At 35.3% G+C, this 26,905-nt stretch overlaps 1 protein-coding gene across 1 annotated transcript in view; it reads right to left on the bottom strand.

Annotated features, from left to right (window-relative positions):
* Window positions 1–5,554: 5,554 nt before the first annotated feature.
* LOC120328989 (uncharacterized) overlaps window positions 5,555–26,905 on the bottom strand; it is a 38,533-nt gene continuing 17,182 nt past the window's right edge. Inside the window, exons 7-24 of the mRNA XM_039395587.2 lie at window positions 25,105–25,277; window positions 24,705–24,886; window positions 24,104–24,174; window positions 23,337–23,457; window positions 22,634–22,830; window positions 21,794–21,830; window positions 21,611–21,704; window positions 20,635–21,370; window positions 20,135–20,231; window positions 19,522–19,601; window positions 19,066–19,141; window positions 18,669–18,799; window positions 17,857–18,039; window positions 7,533–7,671; window positions 7,326–7,461; window positions 6,718–6,931; window positions 6,163–6,281; window positions 5,555–5,905 (exon numbers count right to left, since the gene is read on the bottom strand). Coding sequence (XP_039251521.2) covers window positions 5,773–5,905; window positions 6,163–6,281; window positions 6,718–6,931; window positions 7,326–7,461; window positions 7,533–7,671; window positions 17,857–18,039; window positions 18,669–18,799; window positions 19,066–19,141; window positions 19,522–19,601; window positions 20,135–20,231; window positions 20,635–21,370; window positions 21,611–21,704; window positions 21,794–21,830; window positions 22,634–22,830; window positions 23,337–23,457; window positions 24,104–24,174; window positions 24,705–24,886; window positions 25,105–25,277 — 2,919 coding nt within the window. The 3' untranslated portion in view covers window positions 5,555–5,772. The remainder of the gene's footprint in view (window positions 5,906–6,162; window positions 6,282–6,717; window positions 6,932–7,325; window positions 7,462–7,532; window positions 7,672–17,856; window positions 18,040–18,668; window positions 18,800–19,065; window positions 19,142–19,521; window positions 19,602–20,134; window positions 20,232–20,634; window positions 21,371–21,610; window positions 21,705–21,793; window positions 21,831–22,633; window positions 22,831–23,336; window positions 23,458–24,103; window positions 24,175–24,704; window positions 24,887–25,104; window positions 25,278–26,905) is intronic.

The raw sequence follows: 26,905 nt of genomic DNA, 5'->3' as shown, positions 1-26,905 counted from the left end.
TCCGCATATAGATTTCAGGCTATACAAATGAATATACAGAGACCAGAACCAATAGGGTTTACACCTGCATATTTGATTCCATAACATTTTGACCGTGCAAGATTTTGAGAATTTTTTAGTTAGAACATAATCCTGCTTAATTAGGTATCATTAGATCAGATCCCTTGTCCGGTTTACTGATCATCCAAATCGGTTTCAACTTTAGACCACCAGAAGCATGAATTGATAATAGACTAAATGTTCCCAGACTAAACAGGGAGCCAGCAAGGCTTAATGTTGCATGGTCGAGCAACTGTCAGAAATTTTCGATAATGATCTATTGTCCCTAGGTTTAACACCCCAACGTAACGTTAAGTACCGTACCGTACGGTACCGTACCGGTCTGCCGGTAGAACACTCAGACACTGAAAAAACGAAGGCAATACGGTGTGGTCGACAACTGTCTGACTGTTGGAAATAATCTGCAAATATTTCGAACTTCGATATCTGGATAGGATAGGATAGGATTTAAATGAATTTAAATGAAGTTAGTCTAACTTCTGGAATCTATTCTAAATGATGAAATACATAAATAACAGATGAAAATGATAACTCATCATTATCCTGGGAAGAAGACTAATGATTCAACCTCAGAAAATGTTATGACACAGCATGTTCTAAACTGCATGATTCCATGACAGAGCACGAAGGGCGCCATCTAATGACCGATCTACTACTTATAATCACTCTGATCTAGGGGTCTCAAACTCGCGGCCCGCAGGATGATAGTTTGTGGCCCCCGCCTTGGTATTAAAGTTTAATGTTAGTGCGGCCCGCAAGTCACTTAGCTCAGTTAGCGTGATTAATGCTTTCAATATAACAGCGCTTCCCATACTGTGTACCGCTGAACACTAATGTTCCGCCAGCATCTTCCGAGTGTTGCGTGGAAAAGGAACAAATACATCTAAATTGGTCGCCATGGCGATCTGAGAATCGTAAAGTTGTTGCCCAACACACCGTTTAAAATCGCGTCACCGTTGGCCTAAAGAAGCAAATTGTGCAATATGACAACTCATTCTCTACAAATATTTGTGTCATGAAGCACGGAGTTCCACAAGGATCTTTACTTGGCCCATTATTTTTTCTAGCTTACATTAATGACATGTCCAGGTGTCTGAAATCCTCTGAGTCGATCATGTTTGCTGATGACACTAACTTGATTCTTCATGGGGAAAACCTTGAAGATCTATTCACAGTTGCAAACCAAGAACTAACCAACATTCATAGCTGGATGTTAGTTAATAAATTATCTCTGAATGCTAACAAAACTAAATTTGTATTATTCCATCCAAGCAAGCATAAAAGTGTGAGTTGTTCAAAAAAACTACTGCTCAATGGCAATGAAATTGAAAGAGTGAAAGAAATAAAATTTCTAGGAGTTATCTTTGATGAAAATCTGTCATGGAAATCACAAATAATGCATGTTATTGGTAAAACAAAAAGAAACCTAGCAGTTTCTGCCAAAGTATCCCAGTGTGTTGATCAATCAGCTCTACTAGCATTGTTTCAATCATTACTACTTAGCCATATTCGATATTGTTGTTCAGTCTGGCTTCATGGTAATAAAACACTTGTCTCAAAACTGCAGAGTATTTGTAATAATTTTTTAAGAATAGTTTTTGGTAAAAGAAAACGTGAAAGTGTAGAATCTTACTTCAAATCACTAAATATACTTGAGGTTGAAGATATGATGAAATTTGAAATATTATCTCTAGCTCACGACTTCCATAATAATGCGCTGCCCAATTGCTTTAATGACATACTTGTCAAAAATACCTCCAACCGAAGAAGCAGTTCTGATTTATTCGTACCTTTCATGAGTAAATCCGTGAGTCAGCATTCCTTGTCTTTTACTGGACCCAAACTTTGGAATTCTCTTCCCTTAAATTTGAAGACGTTAAAGTCCAAAAAATCTTTTCAAAAACAAGTCAAGTCTCATTTAGTTTCCAAATATTAAAAATTACTACTGGTGGTATTCGATGACAAAAACTTGGGACACTCCACACTTGCACATTATTGTTTTAATGAAAATGTTGAACAGCTATAATAATATTGTTATATCTTGCCACGACTTGGCCAGAACTAGTCCAGCACCAAAGAAATGGTATTCTGACATGCTTGAGTATATATATATATATATTTTTAAATATATAGGTATCTATCGTACCCGGATAATTTTTTCTTTAAATAACTGCACACATTCTATCACTTCACGCTCGTGTTTTTATCTTTTTCTAGCTGTGATGTCCTTATCATACACGCTTGGTCTTATGTTTGAGTGGTGGTATAAGGGTTGTAGATAGTACAATATTGTTCCTGCAAGGTTACTAATTATTGCAACTAGGCGAACAGTAGAGCTATGTTGGTTTCTCCCCTTCAGATTTTAATTTGCTGTGGGTCATTGTAATTGGATGTGGTTTTTATATCATTTATGTATGCATGCGTTTTATGTTAAGGCATGGTGTTTGAGTTGACTTGTTGGCCAAGGTATAGATAGTAAAATTTTGTGTGTTTTTTGCATGGTGTGATAAATTTTTCTCTGTCCCAAGCAGAATGTCATCATAGATCATCTATCCATCGCTATATAATGACAATACATCCCATTTAATTGAACAATCATTTTTTGCCTGTAATAAATAGTTCAAAGCGTTCCCCTTCACCCAATCATTGAAACATCTACTCGCAGTTTTATTTTTTGTTTTTCAGGTTACTTCAAAGTAATTAAATGAAGTAAAACACATAAGAGAAAAATCAAAAAAAGAGTCCGATATCCTGTGAAATAACAACCTTATTCCTATATCCTTGTCTGAAATCAATACCCAAGAATGAAAAACCTCACTTACACCCTTTGTAACCAATTTATTTCCACATCCTACTTTACTTAATTATAGTAATTTTAGTGTTACCGGTAACTTTAATTACTTACTACAATCTGGACTATAATTTGGCAATAATAGGCTCTAATTTGGGGAATGAAATGGTCTCGCCCACCTCTTCATGCACCCAATTCTGGCAACTTTGGTTGGGCAACTTGGCATTTGACTCCAACTATAATCAGCTTGGCAATATGTTTTCAATAGAATCTTCCTTATATATCTTAATTAACGATTAGAAGATCGATCAATTTGGCAATGGCAATCATTACAAAAAGATCAATATGGTTGTGTGTGTGTGGCTGGTGGGTGCATGTGAGCGTGTGTGAAATAACTTAATAATTTTAGGTGAGTAAGCACGTACCACTTCCTCTTGGCAAAATCTTCCATCTTATATTTTGTAAGTTATAAACCTTATCTAAGGTTTTGTTTGCTCCCCTGATTTCATAATCAGTTTTTATTTATTTGTTTTTATCTGTCAAATGTATTGTTATGCTGATTATGGAGACGAAATAAACTTATACTTAACTAAGTTAGGGTAGTGGCATTTTCGTTCACCGTCGGTTTAGCTTTTTGACTGTTAATTCCATTATCAAATTTACAGTACTTCTTTTGGTTTTGCTAAAGACAAACAAGTAAGTCTAAAGAATAAAGACAAAAGGTCAACCGTTCTTCCTCCATCTCTACCTGGTTTTACTTCGAAATGCTGAAAGTTTGTCGCGCATTTGGTAATACCCACGGCGAAACCATTGGGAACCCCTACATTGCACCTTTTTCTTTATCGATTTAATCCTTTCATTTTTTGGTGTTCCGCGAGGTGATATAAAAAAAGTCAGTGGCGGCGCGTCAATAGGGCCAACGCCCCGGTTGTTTTTTCGGTATAATAAAAAATATTCGAAAAATACCTCAATATCGGTTGCACAGACTGTCTACACTAGCCATATTCTCCCGACATGGTTCATTTTTCGCTCGCAAAGCCTTCGCCGAACGTCGACGGGGCGACGCCGATTTTGCCTCGGTTGCTCATTGTATATCGTATTCTCTCTTTTATCTTCCACTCGCCGCGTTTGTCTCGTTTGTTTTCTGTTTCTTTTCTTAAATCATCGGGGCCAGCCCCGAAATTATGACGACACAATGCCGACGTTTCTTACAACAACGTGTTGACATATTCACGCATTCCTTCTCGTTCGTTGGTTGCTTGAAGAGTTGATAGTTTCCTCGCCTTCGTTTTTGTCGCTTGTTTCGCTATTTGAATCAGTTAGAGACCTTTAGTCCATTTGCTTTCGATTTTCCACATTCCTTTTGAGCTCCTCACTTCTTTCCGGCTTCGCATTTCTTAGCCTTAGACCTCATAATGAATAAGGTTGATGCACTACTTCGCACTCCGTTTTCGCAGCTGCCGCTGGAACAAAAATTAGAGGTACAACGTCTTGGGCCTTATCAACCAAAAAATTGTTCACTGGAACAATCATCAATTTTCTATGGAGCATCTGGACAATGCAGTAAAATACCGAACATTCGGAAATGTTAATATTGCAGCACAGTTGGATGAAGGACGCGCGGTTTCTATTCGTCGGCACAACCAAAACGTCGAGAAAAACCGCCATGTTCTCGGTCGATTGATAGATGTTTTGAAGTTCATTGGTTGTCACGAGCTGTCCCTCGGTGGGCACGATGAACGGGCTGGCTCTTCTAATAGCGGGGTATTTTTGGATATGGTGGAATTCACCGCATCCCCAGATACAGTATTGAGAGATCTTGATGCTGCAACTGTTTCGAAAGGGACATCTTAAGGATATCCAAAATGATTTGCTCGACTCAATGTATAAAATTTATTTACAACATTTGGCGTCTGTATTCTATACGGTACGCCTCAAAGCACAGAGATTGCTGAAACCCGTTCCAGGTTAATGAAGATAAAATGCCAGATATTATGTGGTATATCCCCAAAAAAAATTAAACAGCCTTGTCTCTTTCTTTATTGTTGGGCATCGCAAACTTCCTCATACACCCTCGGTATGTTGGCGACCACTAATTATTTTATTGGTCTAATTTAAACTTCAACGGCGGTTTTGCTCGCTATTAATAATACCTATTTTATATTTGTGAGCGTTTTCCACTTCAGTTAGGTCATGAAAATCCTCGGCAAAATTTCCACAAATAAACTTCCTGCAAAGCTGACTAGCCCATAATTCATCATAATTCACTGCTCTACAAGTTTGTCCACATAAATCTGAAGCATAGAAAAAATCACAGAAAAGAAAGAGAAATCACAAATCAACCCATTTTCTCGACAGTATTATTTGGAAATAAAAAAAGTTGGCAGTGACAAAACAGTCAAAATACAATACCATATCACAATTTTCTGTGTATTTAATAAGTGATAAGTAAAAATAACATGATCTCTTTCAACGAAATAGTAAGTTTATTTGTGAGCTTTCGTTAGATCATGGTCTAACTTCTTCAAACAATACAAGATATAACTTAATCAAACAGCGTTATATCTTGTATTGTTTGAAGAAGTTAGACCATGATCTAACGAAAGCTCACAAATAAACTTACTATTTCGTTGAAAGAGATCATGTTATTTTTACTTATCACTTTAATACTATCTCGTTCAAGCATCCTTGTGGTGAGTACCACATACGGATGCGAAGTAGAAAGTAAACAAGGAGAAAGGACCTGCAGTTCAATACACAATATCCAAGTCCCCTTAGTATTTAATAAGTGTAAAGACTTTTCAGTCTTCCTGAAGTAAAAAAAAAAACTTCTCCTCAATTCATGTTGCACAAATGAAAAAAGATATGCCTCATTACTGGTTGGCCATTAATCTTGCATCTCATTTATTCACTGCGTACTGCTATGTTAGATTGGCACTAGCAGTATTGACATCAGTAAGAAAATCAAACATAGAAGTTTCAAGAATTGCAGTGGCAACATCTAGCACATCAATGTCACCAGGAGCAACTCTGTTTAATGACTTGCCATCTCGCCTGGAAATAATAGCATCAGTATCAACTAAATCTGCAGTTTCATGCAACAACTCATGACTTGATAAACTTAACTGCAAAGAATTATTTGTAAACATACTTATAGAACTAAAACTAGCCAATATATAGGTAGTTTATAAATGCAATAATATTATCATCAGGTTAAGTGTAGTTAGGAAGCATACTCGACAGATATGAGGAGCAAAATCTATGGATTGATCGACTCTATTACTTCATTATAAAATAATTTTAAATCTAACCTTTTTAATGCAACACTAAGAGATTTTCGAAGTAAAGTTCTTGCAAACTGTTGAACCGCCTTCGCAAATATAACATGGCAGATTGGAAAACCATCGGTCTTTTGCAATTGTAATCCGATCTTAAAAACAACAGAAAACCGTTATTTTTAAACAAAAACCAACACAAATACAAGTGGAAGTACAGCAGATATCTTATTTTATGGTACTCCCGTAGTATCTGTAGCAGGTTAAGGTTAAGCGATAATTTTATTCCAATCTTCCTTATTTTAGTTCTATTACAAGTTTGGGGACTGTCTGTGTTAGCCAAGTAAATATACCCCCTGCCCATAGGTTTCAGTCCCTTTATACCTTTCATGATGTAAAGTAGGAGAACAAAATTAGTTACCTCCATATTAGTACACATACCTCTGGAGCGCCTAAAGACCATGTTAAAAACCGCAAGCAATACCATGCATAAAGAATGTACAGTAATTAATTTTGATTAACACATCCAGACCACTATAACAAGTAGAGTCAAGGGCAATTGCCCACAGAAATCTGCTTTAAAATTGTCACCTTTCTTGTGATCTCTTCAACAACAGACACTTCAGGTAAACATGCTAATGACTGAATTCTGGTAAATTCCGCATTGGTATTCGCATCAGAACAAACTTCCATATTAACATCAGCATTAGGTTCAAGTTTAATAGAAGACATTTCAATCACTGGTTTATCAACATTAACAACATCAACAAATATAACATCTTCATCATCTTTTGAGTTATCTTCCCTGAAATTGAAAACGACGATTCAGATCAATGATTTGAATGATAAAGTATAACCTCAGTATTGAACAAGTATTGATATTCAATAAGAAACTACATTGATTATTTTTTAATTATATTGAAACTACAGACACAACAAAAGTGAATAATTTCATTTTAATGGAATAAACCGTTTCACATAATCTGAACACTATCTCAATATGAACTGAATAAGAGCAATACCTTCTTTTTCAAAGGTCTCATTTTTCGTCTTATTGGATACTCATTCACAACTCTCAAGCATTATGGGATATACCCATAACGCTCTACATAAATAATAGAAGCCAAACGGTTAATATACCTCCCTGTAGTATATATAAAAAGACCAATTTTAAAATATATGATAAATTGACAATCTACCTTGCATTATCTTCCTTCAATGATTCCAGTGATTTTATCAGTTCCTCTGCAATACTGATGGTTGATGGAACATTTCCTAACACATTCTCTTCATTATTAGAATCAACTTCCATTTGATCGGTTTCTTCTTCATATTCTGTCGAAAACAGCACAAAGTAGAGTATTTGTCATGACATTATAAAGATATCTTGATCATTTCAATCTTACCATCAGTGAAAACAGAATAGCCATGTCTTAAACACCAATTCATGATGAATCTCTTTGTTGGAAGCTCACATTTTTGTAGTTTCTCACTTTTTGTTTGGATATATTTTAAAACTTTATGCACCAAAACAGCTCTTTGCCACTGAAAAAAAGGGAATGAGACAAATTATTAAATTTAATTCAACTCCATTGATCGAATATAAAATGATACAAGAACTAGAGATAATTTAATAAGTCAAGAATCAGGAATGTAAAATTGCTGAAAGAAAAGTCGCGAGTCTTCATCTAAGAGGGAGCATCACTGACAGAACAGTTGAAAGCACCACAGGTATGCTGAACAATTTTTATTTTGAATACTTAAATTGTTGGATTTTCACAATTTTAAAACAACCTTCAGCATTGTGGAACAATCATGCGAATATTGATTTAAAAATTAACACTTTAAATGAAGAGATTCGGTGCTTTGCAAATTTAACATGAGCATTTATCACATAAGCAAAATTGGTGTAAATAGCCCCAAACTAAGGCACACAAATAATTGACAACCTCGAGTTGCAACAAGAAATTCTATTAATCCCACTCTCGCCAAAAACACCTTTTCCATACAGTGCTACATTGCAAGAAAAACGTTTTAACTCAAGAGAATAAAAGAAACAAAGAAATTGAGCAAGACTGGTATTGCATCATCATTGGCAAGGCGCCAACCTTTTTCTTAGTGTCTCTCCTTTTACTAAATAGGAGAGAACTTATTTCTTTAACATGTTATAAACAAGCTTGGACTTGCAAAGTGATGTGCAATTAAGTATGGCCCTGGAAAGTTATTTATAAGTGATAACACATTAACATATTCCCCAGTTTTTCTTTTTAAATTAAAATTGACCATTACATAAAATGTCCAGAAGTTTTGATGATGATACTCCACTCTTTGTTAGGGTATCTGCCAGCTGTAGTTTTCCTTCAACCCAGTAAACATTTGAAACCTCCTTGTTTTTGATCATTTCTTTCACAATTGCAATATCCACTCGTAGTCTCTTATCTTGAACCTGTTTATTTGATTTAATCGCCTCGTATAAAGAAAGATTGTCAATCACCAATTCGATAGGTAGCTTTTCATCATTGATGTCACCATTCCAAATTTCAGCAAACAATGAAGCCACAAACGCTGCTGTGTCAATGCCATTTGATGATGCCAAAGTTTCAGCTGCTAAAGAGCTCTTGACAACTCGACGGATGCGTTTTGATTCCCAGCTTAGTAAATTGCAGTATCCACTCTCTCCTACCAGAAATACAAGACTTCCAGATTGGCTGCCTCCATCATTCAGACTTGCAAATGATGCATCAGTGTAACAGACAAGATTTAGATTTTCATTCGGTCCTAGATTTTGAAATTTCAAGCTGAATGGGTTTGACTTCAATTTGCGCAAGACTTTGTTTGCAAGAAACAAATCTCTCACAGTCGCATTTTTGAAATTGGTTGCCAGAATACATACATCATATGCAATGTCCGGTCTTGTTTGGCCACTGACCCATAAAAATTGTCCAATTTTTGATCTCAATTCATCTCGCTCTTTGATTGTAACTGAATCATCACTATTTCGCCCAGAATGTATCTTTATCGGAGTCAAATTTGAAATATATTCGGTTTGATTGAGCAAAACTTCATTTTTGTCATGGTCAATCTCAATTCCAATATACTTGAAGCTTTTAGATTCTTCATTCCCAATTTTGAATGTCTCGCGCAGCTTGGGTAGCACACTCTGTTGAAATTTTACTGTTCTGGCCCATAGAAAGTCGTCAACATGAACTGCAATTATTCCCTGCAATGATTTTGCTTCATGCCAGCAGAACACTGCAGGATCATTCTTTGTCATTTTCCCTTTATTTTCCAACATAAAACGCTTTACCCTACCATACCACTGCAGGGAAGCATCTGTAAGGCCGTAGACACACTTTTTGAGTCTCCAAATTTTTCCTGGCATACATTTAGCTTCTCTAGGAGGAATGAGGTATACATTCCGCTGCAGTTTCTCTCCTTGCAGAAAGGCAGTTTTTATATCTATGCTCTGCAATCTCCAACCTTTTTGAGCTGTGATGGCAATCACAGTACGCAAAGCATCTTTGCTGCAAGTGGGTGAATCTTTCTCCACATTATCAATGTCAGGATCCTCAAAACCACGAGCTACAAGTCTTGCTTTTGGTAATATTCCTTTGTCTGTATTCTTTAGGGAACACACCCACTTCACAGATATGCATTTTTGGCCTTCATTTGCACACTCATCAAACACATCATTTTCTTGCCAGCTTTGCAGTTCTTTTGCTTTAGCTTCATCAAAATCAATATCTTCCGTGACGAATACATGACTTTCTTTTCTGACATTATTTAGAACCATGGATTCTTGTTGAGGTGGTATCACTTGCAGTTCTTGAACCTGATCAAAATCAACACAGTGCTTCACACCAGAAAGATGTGAAGGTGATTTATATTCAACATTAAAACAATTCCGATATTTGCCAGTTGCCTTTCCTGCCCTGTTTAAGATTTCTGCTTCACACAAAATTCCATCATTTTTAAATGTAACCATTTGATTCTTCTTGAGAACCATGTTGTGGACCTGATCATAGCTTGGTTCTTCATTACAACTCTGGCAAGGAATATGAGCTTGTTCTTCAGATGAATCCGGATGCCTTTCTTGCAGTGTTTCAGGCAAAGCTGTTTCCTCAACTTGTGAAATTTCAGTTTTTTCATAATCAGTATCATTTGAAATCTCGCTCTGTTGTTCGTCAATTTGACGGGAGACATGATTGAGCGAGTTGTTGTTCTGCTTCAATTTCTGGACTCTGCTTGTATGTGCCCTTATGAGTTGTCCACCATGCCGCAAGAATACCAACACACCATCTTTTCCTAAAACTCGTCCTGGTCCCTTCCATTCATTGCTGTCATTCCTTTTATAGTAGACATCTTCCCCAATTTCAAAATTGCCACTATATGGTCGTGTGTTGCTTCGCAATGCCCTTCTTATTCTTTGTGACGATTCTGCCTCGATGAATGCTTTTCTTGAGGCATGCAATGTGTTGATATGTTCACCAACTTTTTCACTGATTGTTTTTCCTTCCAGGGCCGGTAGATCATCTTTCATCACAGATGGCAGGTTTATATTTCTTCCAAACATAATCTGGGTTGGACTGAATCCACTGTTGTTAACCAGTGAATTCTTTGCACAAACTGACCAAGCAAGTGCTGTCTCCCAGTTGCATTGAACATCTTTCTTGATCTTTATAAGAATATTTGTGAGTATTTGATTATGACGCTCACACACACCATTTGACCATGGTGAATAGGCGGGTGTTGTCTTTACAGAGATGTTGAAGTTTTCGCACATATCACGAAATTCCTCATTATTAAATTCTCCACCGTTGTCGGAAATTACCCTGCGTGGTGCACCAAAAATGCCCACCCAGAACTGCAAAAACTTTTGAATGATAATTTTTGGTGATTTTGAGTGAATCAATGCAGCGTTACTATATCTAGAAAACTCATCAATGACATGTAAATACCAAAGGCTTGGTCCAAGCTGATGCAAATCAAGAGCCACAGTTTCGTTTACTTCATTAGATCGAGGCAAACCGACCACTGGTCTAGGAGGTGCTCTTTTATGCAACAAACAAATTTCGCATTCATTTGTCACCTCTCGAATGATTGATGTTATGTCAGAACTCAAGCTCTTGTTTCCAGTCTTAATTAGTCGAATCAGATTATCTTCAGAAGCATGGCCGAATTGTTTGTGTAATTTCAAAATTTCTTTTCTCATTTCTTTATCGGACTTTGTATAAATTGATGAAGTGAACACATCTTTTCTGTCTCTTTGTTGAATCTTTGAAGCCTGACAAGGATGTATATCAATACAATAATGTCCATTTGTGGTAAACTGGAGCTCAACAGGCTTTCCCAGCATAATTGCTTCATCATTTTCAAGATTAATTGTTGTCCCTGCTTTTTTCAGTGTTGACTTACTTAACAGCAGAGGCAATTTATCTTTCACCACGTCAGCCTTAATGTAGCATAACGCACCTGAAATGATAGCTGGAAGCAGTGTTCACTATTAGCGCACTTTTTTGCGAAAATTGCGAAGCACTTTCGCAACTTTTTTTAGGGACTGCGAAATAGCACTTTTTTCCGATTTTGAAGAGAAATAGCACTTTTTTCCGATTTTGAATGGAATAAAAATTCAAAGTTAACAAATATTTTCGAGTATTAAGTTGACAAATAAGTAACATACTGGTACTTTTGTAACTCAATTCTGCATATCATAACGATATTTACCGGAATTCTAACCTATGAGATGCAGACATAGGAGATAAAGCTTTTGCATTAACGGCAAAATTCTGGTTTATAATATGATTATTATACAAGCACACGGATTCCGCTTCTCCCGGGGCGTTTCTTTGAACGAGAGTGGTCATGTGACTATCAATGATATCGATGAATTCAAAATGACTATAAAAAGTGTTAGTAACGTGTTATAGTCACTTTGGATGAATTGTGACCAAACTGCACGATTTTCAAATCAGACCAAACTTTTAGCAGCATGTCACAGATTTGCAAAATCAACAAATTCACAAAATACCATTAAGAGCCATTTTATTGTAATCACAATGTTGAAAGGACGTGGCACTTTCCGGAATTTTGCGATATTTACACAACTATTTCTCATTGATATGCGAGGAGGGGTGGGCAAAATTCAATATTTTTTTAAATCGAATATTTTTAAGGAGTACCGAATAAACGTGGTGGAAACATTAAAAAATCGGCAACAAAGCCTTTTTACTGGTTAATTCCGTTGTAATCGCTAATTGTTCTTGTCACCGATCGTTTTGGCGGCGATATCCAGGTTTTGGGTAATCTATATTCCCGCCCTCTCTTTTTTACAAATATATATATGAATTCTTGTGGGTCGGCGGACATCGAAGTTTTATATTTCGTGTTTACCCGTTCGTTCACATCGGCAACAAATTAACATTTGCGCTGGCTTTAATATTACCTATCAAGATTTGTAAATTTACCGTCCCAATTTTATGCGCCTGGTAATATTATTGTCCATACCGTGATGCAGATATTTATTAAGACGATAATTAACTTTCTCATGTATTTCTATGGTGATAAACTTCGCAAATCTGAAATTGTGCTAATCCTGAATGTTGATTTGAAATAGTGATTGAATAATTCGGCTATAAAGGCATTTCTGCGTGGTCATAAGACGAGATGACGTTAATGAACAGCACTTCTTTTACAGGATATTTTACGTATGCGACTTAATGCTAAAAAGATTGGGCTCGAGTGCTTTTTTTTTCGAGTGCTCGAGTGCCTAATAGAGGTCAGGCGCTAATTGTAACTAATTCCCTCAAGTTTCAACGTGTTTACAACAAAACAATACCCCGGCGATAATTATAGCTAAAATGTTACCGAGCAATTCACAATTTTATTTATGGAATTTGCAAATTCACCAGTTTCTTGACGATTTTGATATTGTCACGCCCTAATTATTAGTGCAAAAAATACTCCCCTTCTTCCGCGGCGGTTTGACGGGTTCTCTGTTCCATTCTTCAGAAAATTCTGACACGGGGGATATAGAATACTGAATCCGGAGGGTTGAATCCCTGTCCACTTACTGGTGGTTTTCCGTTTTGAAATGCGTGAAACATTCTCTATTTTAAATTAAATGACGTTTCGCGGGCTAGAGTTCTCCCCGAAAATGATGTGTTCCAGACGTTAGTTAGACGATAGATAAAACATTAAATTAATAATTTTCGTGACGCCCCGTTTTCGAAAATACAAAGTTATATCGCGTTATGCATTATGATACATTTGGAATGAAACATTATTTACGGTGAATTCAGATCACATTTTACTCTCCATGACACCCGGTATCCGAAAATACAGTTGTATCTCGAAAAATGTGTTTTGTTACATTTAAAATAAAACATTTTTGCGATTAATTTAGATCATATTTTGCTTTTCACGACACCCGTTTCCGAAAATACAAGGTTATATCGCGAAAATGTGTTTTGTTACATTTAGAATAAAACATTTTTGCGATTAATTTAGATCATATTTTACTTTTCAGGACACCCGTTTTCGAAAATACAAGGTTATATCGCAAAATGTGTTTTGTTACATTTAAAATAAAAAATTTTTGCAATTAATTTAGATCTAATTTTACCTTTCACGGCAACCCGTTTCCGAAAATACAAAGTTCTATCACAAAAAATGCGTTTTGTTACATTTATTTTGCATTCCCAATAAAATACATATTTTCCCTAATTAAGGTCGTCGATGAATCTGTTCCTGTCGTTCAAGCTCGACACACGTTTGGACGAGTGTGGGGCGGTTTTTTGATCGACAAATTAAAAAGTTGCCACACGCTATTTGTATAACGATAATAACTGAAAATTAAGATTTTATAATAGAAGTGAATTTGTCTCAAGATGGTATTTTACGATTCCTGCCCACAGAAAATAAACACGCTGACAGGCTTGATTATAATTGATATTCGTTTAATTTTATTTTACACTATTAATAAACGCGCCACACCAATTGCGACCATATAAATTGCAGTCGCATCGGTATGGACTGTATGTTTTTGGCGCTCTCAAATTAATAATAATTTTCAACAACAATTTGTTTACAATTTTAACATCCCGCCGGCCATGTATGGTCGAATAAAATGTTCACATATTCGAAACATGACTTGGCCAAGGATGGAAGGGATCACTAAAGAGCTAATAGAAAGTACATACGCGAGGGTATGATAATAATATCGAGAATAATTGTGAGCATATCACAGGACGGAAATATTTTGCACCCAGCTGTTTGTTGGCAGAACAACGATACGCTAAAGTTAATTGATCGAATACAGGGAAGTATTTATTTATCATCTCACTTGCGAACATCGAGGTTTTGACGGAATTGTACGATCATGTTGTCTTTCTTAAATAATAACTTTTTCAATAAATGTTCATTTTACTTTTGCGTCTTTATTATATGTCTGGTTTTCATTTATTTTAAATTCGAAATTGTCCGAAATACTCCAACAGGTGTATAGGTACAATAATAATAGTACTTACCAAAGTACCTACCAGGGAAGTTTAATACACACGATGTGTAAAGGGCGTCGTAACTCCCGTTTATTAATTATAAATTTTTTTACATTCTGCTTAAAAAACAACGGCAGTCATCTCACCTAACTCTCGCGACCAAATCTTTTTTGTTTTGTATGGCATCGTCTTGGCGACGAATTTATTGCCGACTGAATTTTAATTGTGTTTTAGGTTAGTTATTTTCTGTTTGCTGGTTTCTAAACTTTACAAACTTGGGTAGCAATTACTATTAATGTGAGATTTGTGCATATGAACCATTGAATATCGCGACTGGATGTCCGATATCTGAGAATGCGTAATTCTCTTTCAACATTAATTTTCAGGATATCAGCGTTCATGTGGTCGAATAAAAATTATTTATCAAATGGCTTGGTATTTCGAGACACTCTCAAAATTGTTTGGGATCCATTATCATATCATTCGTTTATTTTTTATATTCATGTTTTTCTCAAGAATCACCCTCGTTATATTTAGTGTACCTTCGCAAAAGAAAACTCTTTGATGTCATCGTTCCTATTAGTGTAATTGAAATATATGGAAACCTCGCAAGTGGCGTTGTGATGCGAATATTTGATACTAGGTCAGCAGCATTACAAAGAGTGCTATTTATGAATGCTGAAAGTACATGACATTACTAAACATTTTGCCAATATATGATGTTTTCTGCCCGATTTAAACTAACTCGCACGCAAACCAAGGCATGTGGACATTTAAAAATTACTTGTCTTTGGGTAAGCTCTGAAATAGTATAATATAAATGTAAATGAGAAATTAGGTCACGCTAGCTCACGAAACGGGAAGATTTTCAAAGTGATCTTGTGTAATATTTCGGAGAAAAAAGTTTGAAAGGAAAGTAGGTCAACCTATCTCCTAAAACAGGGGAGTATCCTGCATAATATTTCGGAGGGAACGTAGGTTAACCTATCTTTTAAAACAGCGGGTGGCGACTTTCACAAAGTGGTTCAAAATCACAAATTAATAATTATCAGATTAGGTTTGGGGATGAATCGAAAAGTTGAATTTCCAGCGCACCTAACCCTAATTAGTTGATTGCTATTTATATTTGGGGGGGAGATTATTTTGCACCGGATTTGTACAAACGATCCACCCTGTAACTAATATGGTTTCCAGCCGGCCTCGTGTCTGTTAGATGGAAGGAGTAACAAATGTGAAAGTCTTTGCTGTTTACGCGAGTAAGCAACTGACACCGTGATACATTGCATGAAAGTTTTGTCCGTGGCAGGTGTTAGCAGATGTCATTTCGTTGCCGATGAATTCGCTTGTTTTAATTAAACATGAATTCGCTTAAAGGGAACTCGGTTAACGAAAAGGCTTCTCTTTAATTCATAATATTAACCAGAGGAGCGCTTTTTCGAGTATCTATGCCGTTTTAAATGGGTTATATGAAAGGCTAGGGCACCTAACTTGTTAAAATCGGCAAAAGCACTTTCGCACTTTTTTTTTGGACTGCGAAGCACTTTCGCACTCATAATTTGCTTAGAGTTAACACTGGCTGGAAGCATAACACTCTTGGTGGAAATTACTTCTCTCCCATCTCCGAACTTGAAACCAGTTCCACCCTTCTGGATCTTGACAGACTTCTTGAAGTTGTCATCCAATTTGTCAACATAGTCACTGAACCAGCTCTCACCACAGACAGTCTTTGTGCATGCAGTATCGAGAATAGCACAACCAGATGTTTCTGTAACATAAATTTCATTGTCTTGACATTCGGTAAGAAAAATAGCATTCACAAACTCCATCGGATTTTCAACAACTTCTTCATCACTATCTGGTTGACATTTTGAAGGGCGAGGATCATCGATTCCTTCGGCTACATGTACGCTTTTGTGCCTGGGGTTATGAGGACATTTGTCAGCCCAGTGCATTTTTGAGTCGCACACAGCGCATCTGGATATCTCTCCAAGTTTATTCTTTGGATTGTACTGTTTATTTTTCATGTCAGGTTTGAAAAACTGTCTTTGGCCGAAATACTTTCTGTTTGCATAATATGCCTCTGCCTTTATGTTGATTGCCTTCGCATTTTCATCATCATTTTCATTTCCAAGAGGTTTGCTTGGAAAAATCCTTTTTAGAGCTGACTTCATTGTATCGTATTTCATATCGCTCGCAAGAGTGAATGCAAGCTGTCTTTCTGAAGATTGAATTTTTGCTGCATCGATAAGTTTAAAAGCCAAAATTGAATCTGGGAGTTCCATCTTATGTTCACTCATTTTGTGGTATCGATGTTCAAATTCAACAATGAAATCGTTCATTCCCACATCGCACAATTTTTCAAAACAGTTAAACCTTGCATAAGCTTCATAAGCATCATCAACCTGGTCTTTCTTAAAAACCGTATCCAACTTATTAAGCAAAGTCTTCATGCCATTTTCTGTATGTAGCTGATCAGCATTAAACTCAGAAGCAGCTTTTTCAGCTCTATTATTGCCCTCAAATGCAGTCAGAAGCACAATTATAGCTTGCTCCTTTTTGGCATATCCGGTTACAAGGGTCCACATTTCAAGTTTATTCTTCCAATTTGCATAAGATATTCCATCATGGAATTTTGGAGGATTTTGTCTTGTACTCACATTTTGAATTGGACTAGGTACACTCACACTTGAGCTAGGATTTCCACTTGGACTGTCAGTAGACATCTTATATAATATATATTCTTCAGCAAAATATTAAAAGCAGGGAACCATCCTCTGCTACCATGTAAATAGCCCCAAACTAAGGCACACAAATAATTGACAACCTCGAGTTGCAACAAGAAATTCTATTAATCCCACTCTCGCCAAAAACACCTTTTCCATACAGTGCTACATTGCAAGAAAAACGTTTTAACTCAAGAGAATAAAAGAAACAAAGAAATTGAGCAAGACTGGTATTGCATCATCATTGGCAAGGCGCCAACCTTTTTCTTAGTGTCTCTCCTTTTACTAAATAGGAGAGAACTTATTTCTTTAACATGTTATAAACAAGCTTGGACTTGCAAAGTGATGTGCAATTAAGTATGGCCCTGGAAAGTTATTTATAAGTGATAACACATTAACAATTGGTATAATGTACCACCACGCTTCTGTACAGCTCTTTTCTAATAAAATATGACATAGCCAAAATTGTCATCATGATATTAAACAATGATTTTATTCATAAAAATTTTCACCTCAGATGCTCGTTGTTTTCCAACATTCCATTCCAAAAATTCAGACTCAGTTTTAGCACAAAATGGGAATTCAGTGATATTTCTATTTTCTTTAATCAGTGGAATTCTTTTGATAACATGTGGAAGAATATCATCCACAATTGAAGATGTGTTGTTGTTTATTACAACCTGATCACCTATTCGCTGAACAGAAAAATAACTTCAATCAATGATGATTTATAATATCTGCCTGGCGGCATTGAGTAACAGTCCCCTAGCCAGTGGTGCCCAACCTTTATGGCTCGTGGCTCCCTCCTAGGGCTTTTTAGCACTCATGGCCCGCCTGTTTATCATTCCAGAGGTATTTATAGTGTTATTTTGGTTGGTAGATTCTCAACAAAAATAAAACCACCCTGTGAAATAATAACCATATCAAGCAATGGATCTATAAGAAGAACTGATTTTTCTTGTAAAGGGGGAAGGAAAATCAGTCTTGGGCCTAGCATTGTGGTCCCCATTCCACAGGCTCCTCCTCACATTTTTTTCATAACCCAGCTTATTTCGAGTTGATATTGTGAATTCTATGTTTTCAACACTCAAAAAATCATATTAGAGCCCTAAGTAAAGTCCATAAGTAGTTTCAGAATTAAAGTTCATTTCAAATAATTCAATCTACAAATCATTTGAAATCTCTGAATACAGGACTCAAGTCCCCAAAACCGACTTCTTTACTACAATTGAATAGTTCTGGATATTTTACTATTATGAAATTGCAACAGCAGTAAACTAGTTATTTGTAAACAGTGCTACCATAACGATGGAGTTCAACTTACCACATGTATAGGAGCAAGAACTTTAGGAGTGATGTTTTGTTGTTGCTGACTCAAGGTGACTTCCTTCGTCAATTTTATCGGTTGCTTAGACTGTGGTAATTGTTTCACAGTTGACACTGAAAATGCCTTACCTAAAAAATGATAGTGAATGCATGGATATACTTCCATGACTAAAAATGTAAATTGAAAAGATGGAAGTTATTTGCTTCTAAAATAAATGAATGAACCAAGGTATGTTATATTTTATTTTATATAGAAAAATAAAAGCAGCTGCTATGAGGGAGAGTCTTGATTAGGAGGGAATATAGATGGAACCATTACACAAATCGTCATTATCTCATCTCACAGTACAATCCTGCTATAAACAGGAGAAGAATTATAATTACAAATGTTCCACCTGCAATAGTTAAAATCTTTTTCGATGTTCCCAATGATAATGTTGATGGATTTATCAAAGCCAGTTGTTGTTTTCCCTAAATGAGAAAAAAATCATTAATAAAATATTTTTTGTAAGAGAATTAATAAAAAAAATTCTGTGAAAAAATTCAAACAAATGTCACATGGAAAGGATAATTATATTTAGCCAAAATACAAATTCACTCTGACACAATGCTCGGAAAGCAGTCCTCACATAGGACTTACTGTATCTGGGAAACCTAAATTCATTTCATTACTTCCATAAATAGGCACTCAATTTTGCATCACAGTTGTAATAATAAAACAAAATTATATGCAGGTAAAACTTTCATTTCATTTTGAGAGACTCCTATCCCAGGACATACAATATCTATGTTATCTAGTCTACAATCTGCCATATTAGTGGATATGCAAACAACAGAAATAGTGCAGCTACCTTTGGATTTACAATAGTGGCCAATACAAGTTTCTGTTTCCCGAGATTCAAGTCTTGTTTCACATTTTTTGGACTTGGATCTAAAATAAATAGATTATAAAAATAACATGGCAATGAAAAGTTGTGCATTTTACTGAAGTCACATAATTTTTACTATGAACAAAAAGTGCAAAAAATGTGCACACAAACCAACTTCCCACCACCAGCAGTTAATTTTCTTCGATACAATAAGACTCAAGCAGACGCTCCAAAAATGTGTGTACCAATATGGAGGTAAATAAGTCTGTTCGCCTACTTTACAGGCAGTGGGGTATATTCACTTGGCTAAAACAGACAGTTCCGGAGCTCGTAATAGAACTAAAATGGGGAAAATCGGAATAAAATTATGGCCTAACACTAATCCGGTACACACACCACAAGAGTACCCTCAAGCAAGTGCCTACCACACTGTAATACCATCAGTGCAGTGACCAGCAATTTCCTGACTGAGTCAATATTTTGAGTCTGAATGTCATGCTGCTTTACATTACATACTACTCAAAATGGTTTGCTATATTCTGGAACATATTTTCAAGTGATCAAACTTATACATATAAAATTTAAAACATCATACCTGGTTGATTCTGTGTTTTATTCTGCATAGACTGAGTTGATATTGATAAACTACCAGTTGATAAAGCTGCTTGTAATGTTTGAAGACTAACAGGAGACTAAAAAAATGCAAAAAAATGAGTTTTTTTTTCAAGTTTCAACTCAACCCTAGAGAATGTACAACATTACGTCATTTCAAACCAAGTCAATACATCTGCATGTACAGGAGATGGAAAATGTGAAAACACAATAAGAAATACTTTGAAATTAAAATAAAATGTAAAAACTTCAAACTAAGTGTCTGTTAGTGATGTATCCAGTGATCCCATACTTTTATTGAATGGAAGATGGGCATGAATGCTGTAGTGTAAACGCCTTTTCATAAACTCTGATAAAAATTATAATTGCTCACAATAAAATATTATATATAAATTATACTAAATTAAACAAAATTCTGCAAGAAACTTAACAGGAAAGAGAAAGAAAAATCTCCAAGAAAACATATTCCACAAAATTTTATACCTGTAGATTTGTAACTTTAGTTTTCTTCACTATTGGGCCTTGCTTGGATGGAGGACTTATGATATGATACTGCAAACCAGGTTGATTTGAACCAGGTTTAACATTGAGTGGTGAGAGTGTTATGTTTTTAACTAGTGATTGGTCAGCTGAGAAACTTCTTTTGTTTCTTTTAGCAATACCAGAACCAGGCAAAGCATCCATGTTGATTGAAAAAGTTGTTCCTTTAGGCAGAGGTTGAACAAATTTCAGTAGTTGAGGGGTTTTTACGTCACTGGCTTTAAACAAAGATGAGAGGGGAACTGTAAGAGGAATTGTTGATAGTTTGGAGTTTGGTGATTGTTTCGATTCATTTGATTTTGTTATAGCTGGATTGGTTGGAGATGTCAAGATCTTAGAATCTAAGATGTTTTCTTTAACTGTCATTGCTGTTGTGAGTGTTTCCTTTTCTATCGATAGATTCATTTTTTCTTTCAATGGACTGGAAACTTTCACATTGAGCACAGGAGTGACACTATGTCCAGACTTTATTAAACTTGCACATGATCTCATCGGAAGATCGTCTCCTGCTGAGGCAGAACGAACCCGAAAAAAGCCATTACCAGAAACTTCAGATCGAGGTAGAACAACAATAGGTTTTCTGAAATTTTCAGACACTCCTGACGAATTTGAACATTTAGAGTTTGAACTGATCACTGAATCGTCTTTTGCTGAATCAGCACTTTCAATATTTGATGACCTAGACAAGGAATAAGATTATCATCATCATGTGGTTGGATCTGGAATGTTGTTATTTACTTAATATCAAGTAAAACTCAGTCTACTTATGCCTGGCAGGCTGGCACTAAGATAATATTAAATTAATTTCGATATTTAGTTAAATTTTTACATTAATTTCATGCGTGAAAATATCTATCAATTTATCTATTTATCTAATAAACATACCAGCAATATAAAAAAATTGTCCAAATCAACTTACTTTTCAGCTTCTGTTTCTTCAGATTTTGAAGATGATGTTGTGTCAAGAGTTACCGATATATCAACTGACTTGCTTTCTACAGCATTTGTGACGGCTGAAAAAGTAACAAAAACAGATTTTATAACAATTTTAAGCAGTCTATGAAAACAAAGAACTGATTTGAAATCTATAAACACTACTTGCCTTGATCTTCTTTCAACTTTGGCAATGTCGCTGATTCCTGCAATATCAACAATTACATTATCAATAAAAGCTCAAACAAAAGCAAAAGATAAATGAGAGTTTGATTTTAATTAACTAACGTATCACAAAAAGAATGGTCTCTACCATGATGAACACATTCCGAAATTTGATTGAATTTAAAGTTTCAAAACATTCAAAGTCAACTGCCAATTTTATTTAAATTTCAAAAAATTCAATCTTTCAACTATTAAATACTAGCAAACAAAAGTACAAAACGAGGGTATGGGAACCAAGATGGTGGACACCGAAACGTAGAATGTGTACCAGGTGGGGTTAGGCCATAATTTTATTCCAATTTTCCTAATTTTAGTTCTATTACGAGTTCGGGGACTAGCCAAGTGACTCCAGTAGTATTTGTACCCGACATTATGGCCTAACCCTAACCTGGTACACATACTATGTTTCGGTGTCCGCCATCTTTGTTCACATACTTCGGAAGTACCAAAACGAGGGTTAAATATCTGATTAATTAATACCACTAACAATCTAACTTGAAAGTTGATATCACATTTCAATCAAAAATACATGCATATAAAAAAAATTGTTATTTCTAACAGGGCACTCAGGTTTTAGAAATTATTGTTATCATTGGTCAACAGAACACAAAATTAGAAATTTCGATTTTTTTCATTTTCAAAATTCTAATGTACTTGATTTTTATTTTTAAACACTTGTGTCTTGAATTGTGTTAAGACCACAAGCTGATTTTGGCCGATAAAATTATGTAAACTAGTCATCAAGTTTGCTATTTCAATACTGAGAAGGGAAAGCGTAATTTACGTTTGTATCAGACAGAAAATCGTCATCTGAAGCAGAAGACATTCTGCAACTATCTCTTCTACGTTTTCTTTTTTTCTTTTGAGGAGTTGAAGACTCCTCTTGTTCCTCTTCAACGTCATCATCCAGTGAAGTTTTGCAACTTTCCTCATTTTTGTCGATTTCACATCCTTTTCCACTATCCAATGATGTTTCTTTGTCTGAAATAGAAAAGGCAATAGTATCAAATTTAATTGTGATAAAAAAATTATAGTTTATATTGTTTTATATATTTATTTATTATGTAGATGAGAAGAAGATGATTACAATATAATATTTATTTTACAAAAGAATATCACCACCAAGCTGATGGATTAAAATCAATTTCAAGGTAGGATTACATATACATGTCTAGAGAAAAAGACCAGATAGCATAATTGATTGAGTTGGACATCAGAAACTGCCTATTCAAATATTTAGTTGCTGTATAAAACATATTGAGACAATAGCTATCCAACAATTCTTAAATACATGAACAAACCCATGTCGTCACATGAGATCTTAAAAACCAACATAAAACCTGTTGTAAACAAATAGCGTTCAGAGAAATTACAGGCTATAAACTTTCCAACATAGACCTAACTTGGATAGATATTCATATTGTGTTCATACGAATGGGAATGATATACAATTAGGAGAATGTTGGTTATGAATTGCCAAAACCCACCGTGAGATAACTTTCTCTTTCTTGAAATAGATTCTGTATCAGAAACTGATGAACCACAACTTTTTACTGCAGATTGAACATTTTGTTGCTCATGAATATGTTCTTCTTTCATTGAATCATCCTGCAATATAATTACAGATAAATCGCACCTCATACTTGGAATAATGAGGTTCCAAAATAGAATGCACTACAGGGAATTAAAACAAGACGGCAATGCAGTTCATTACAGTAAATGTACAGCATTCGCTGATGTTATGGTTAGTTGAAAGGGATTGGTCCAATGGTTATTGAAACAACAAGAAACCGATATAATCAATAGGTTTGAGAATAGCCCCAATAAGAATTGATGGTATGCTCACATTCTCTGTATATTTAAGGGTACTCCTGAAGTATGTGAACCAAGAGGTTAGGGTTAGGCCATAATTTCAGGTACAAATACTACGGGACTCACTTGGCTAGTCCCTGAACTCATAATAGAACTAAAATAGGGAAAATTGGAATAAAATTATGGTCTAACCCTAACCTGGTACACATACTACGTTCTGGTGTCCGCCATCTTGGTTCACATACTTCGAGGGTACCTATTTAAGAAATGCCATCACCAGGGCAAAGTTACTTGGGCAGTACACGCCAAGCCAAAAAAAAATTGACTCATCCAACCTCAGATGCTCAATGCATTTGTCTAATGTTGTTTAAAGTTTTTCATATAAGAGGCAAAAAATAATGTTCCAATCACAAATACAATGTCAAAGATTCATAATACACACCTCTGCTTTGACATGCTTAATATCATCTTCTTCAGTAACCATGGATTTCTCCTCCTCGTTTTCATCTTTCACTGAAAAAAGAGGACTCGAATAATCTATAAGATCTCTGTAACACCCATGTTATCAAAGGCAAACAGGACTGGTATTATGTTTTTTTTTCATGCTGTGTTAGTCCATTGAAGTGTACAACTTAATGTGTCAGATCGTCTCCATCCACTCTGTAAATGCTACTCTTATTTTATTCTACACGTATATGTAAGTTGCGTACTTTCTGCATTGGTGAAAAAATAAATTACTGATTACAACAGCTGGAAGAATTCTCACAAAGAGAATAAAATTTAGAATTTCCAAACCAATGTTGTTTGCTTAAGTTATATCCCGAGCCATATCCATTTGACTATTGGCTTCTAATGCAAAATCAAAACAAATGGAGAACAGTCAATGGTGAGAATAAAAATTTCATTCTCACTTCTACGGATACATAAAACATGAAATTTGAGCAGCATGAGGTTTTAAAATCTATATGTCAAGTGTGGACGAGAAAATTACATTCCTTATTCGGCCGAGATTTAACTTATCACACCCCTTGTCCTACATATACCTGGTGTACCACTTTCCACTGCAGCAGAAACTTTCTCTTCATGAATTGGCGAATTACTAACAGGAAGATCTGGTAGATCAGCAACATCTAACATGTCATCCACAGTCAGTTGTAAACTTGATCGATCTAATTCTACCTCACAGACCGTCTCTGCACCAAGAGTTTGAAGTCCAGTATAAGATCTGGAAATGTTTCAATGATTGAATATTTTACATCAATATATACAAGTCAAGATGAAATACTCAAAATAGATTTTTTCAGATGATTATTTTATTACTGACATCATATTAGTACATCAGATTTCAATATTTCACCTTCACTTATAAAATACCTTCAATATTTATATTCCATGAACTCAAGTCCATTTTGGCCAAATAAAGTAGTCTTGAGTGAGACATACCTGTCTAATCTCAATCCATGAATAATATCAACTGGTCTGTTTCTTCTATCACAGAAATGTATCTGAACTCTGATAGGAAATTCTCCCCAACCTCTTCTTGTAAGATGAAATGGAGCTTCACAAACTTCTACAAGATCATTTGGTCGATATGATGGATGGAGGAAGAACCAAACCTAAATTGACAAAAACTATATCAGTGAAATCTGGAGTTTGATCTGAATGCAAGAGAAAGACATACAGACATATATGGAATAAAAAGTTACTAGTACCATTGAAATACTTCACCTAAATCATCAGAATTGAAAAAAAAAAATCCAAAATTTACTAAAACAGGGTGAAATTTCAATGCTCCAGTAAGCTTAGAACATATATTTACAAATATGAACATCAGAGCCTTCTATGAAGATACTTCGATCCTAATTCATTCACTGAGAATAAAAGCCATGATGAACAATATAAACAGCAGCAATAGCAAAATGAAGCCTAGCTCCACTTTGGAACCAATGGATCAAGCAGAATTACCGTACTTAATCATGATCAGGATATAGCATAATGTTAAAAAATATAAGCCGAGACATTTATATTCAAAATTGACCCCAACATACAAATCTACGAGCGATTATTAACGGCATACATCGTCACAAAACGCATCAGCAAATTGATAAAAAAAAATCACATTGCTTGTCAGCCATGAATGATTAATATTTCCTGTTTGCTTGTTAATTAGCGTTACCGCGACAAATATTCAAATATCCGGTAACATGACTAGCGATATTAGTGATCATATGTCTATATTGATAGAAACGATATTGCATATATGCACATTCAGAATGACATCGTGGTCTTTAGATGATTTAATAGTTATCGAATAAATAGTATTTCATTGAAATTTCTCCACAGATAGAAGAAAGTCTTGGTTAGATTTTTCAGTGAGCATTAGCACTGACTAGCTTGATAGTTAGCAGTTCTAGATTAATACAGACAGAATTAGGGCTTGAGATATTTAATGAAGTCAACTTAAAAAACTCCAGTTAGATGCATATAGATGCCAGTGTTTTTGGTCAAAAATTTGCAATAACGTTTCTGGGTTTCTTGAACTTTTAGAAGATAATTTTGAAATAAAATAATATTTCAAGCATGGAATACCAAAAGAAAATTTATGCGATTTAGATCAGTGCTCTTCAACCTTTTTGTTATTGCGGAACCCCTGATATAATTTTTTGTTTTTTATGGAACCCCAATTAACAAAATTGAAAAAAAAAACACAAAATACTCGTAACACGAAATATTTGTAGTTCAAATATTTCTATATCAACAACAAAACAGAAAGAAGGTAACAAGCGTGAAATTCAATGACTAGGTTGTTCTTGAATTTCCTTTGCAATCTTCTTGAATCGTGGCTCCACGGCGCTCAATGCAATTCTCATACTCATGTCTACACTCTTTAAACAATTTCTTTTTGTTTTGTTTTCAATAGTCGTTAAAGCAGAAAATGCTGATTCACACAAATAGGTATTGGGAAATTGACACAGAAGTTTTGATGCTTCTTTTCCAATTGCTGTAATCTCCTTGTTGAGAGAAATCTAAAAATATTCCTTTCCATGTTTTTTGAAGGTAATAAAAAGTCGGGTTTCACACTATTTTTACTATATTCCAACAAAAGCTGAACAACATGTAACTATGGTGCGACAATGGCGTTCTTTTCTTGTTAGTTGCATAACAATGACTAAAGTGACGCAACAACCGAAAATATTTCAGTTTTGTCTATTTATTGAACTGTGACTAAACCTCCTATTCAACG

This window comes from Styela clava, chromosome 7, assembly GCF_964204865.1.
Source record: "Styela clava chromosome 7, kaStyClav1.hap1.2, whole genome shotgun sequence".
Lineage (NCBI taxonomy): Eukaryota > Metazoa > Chordata > Ascidiacea > Stolidobranchia > Styelidae > Styela > Styela clava.
Note: the sequence above shows the minus strand (reverse complement) of the source record. Positions and strands in the feature narration are given on the sequence as shown.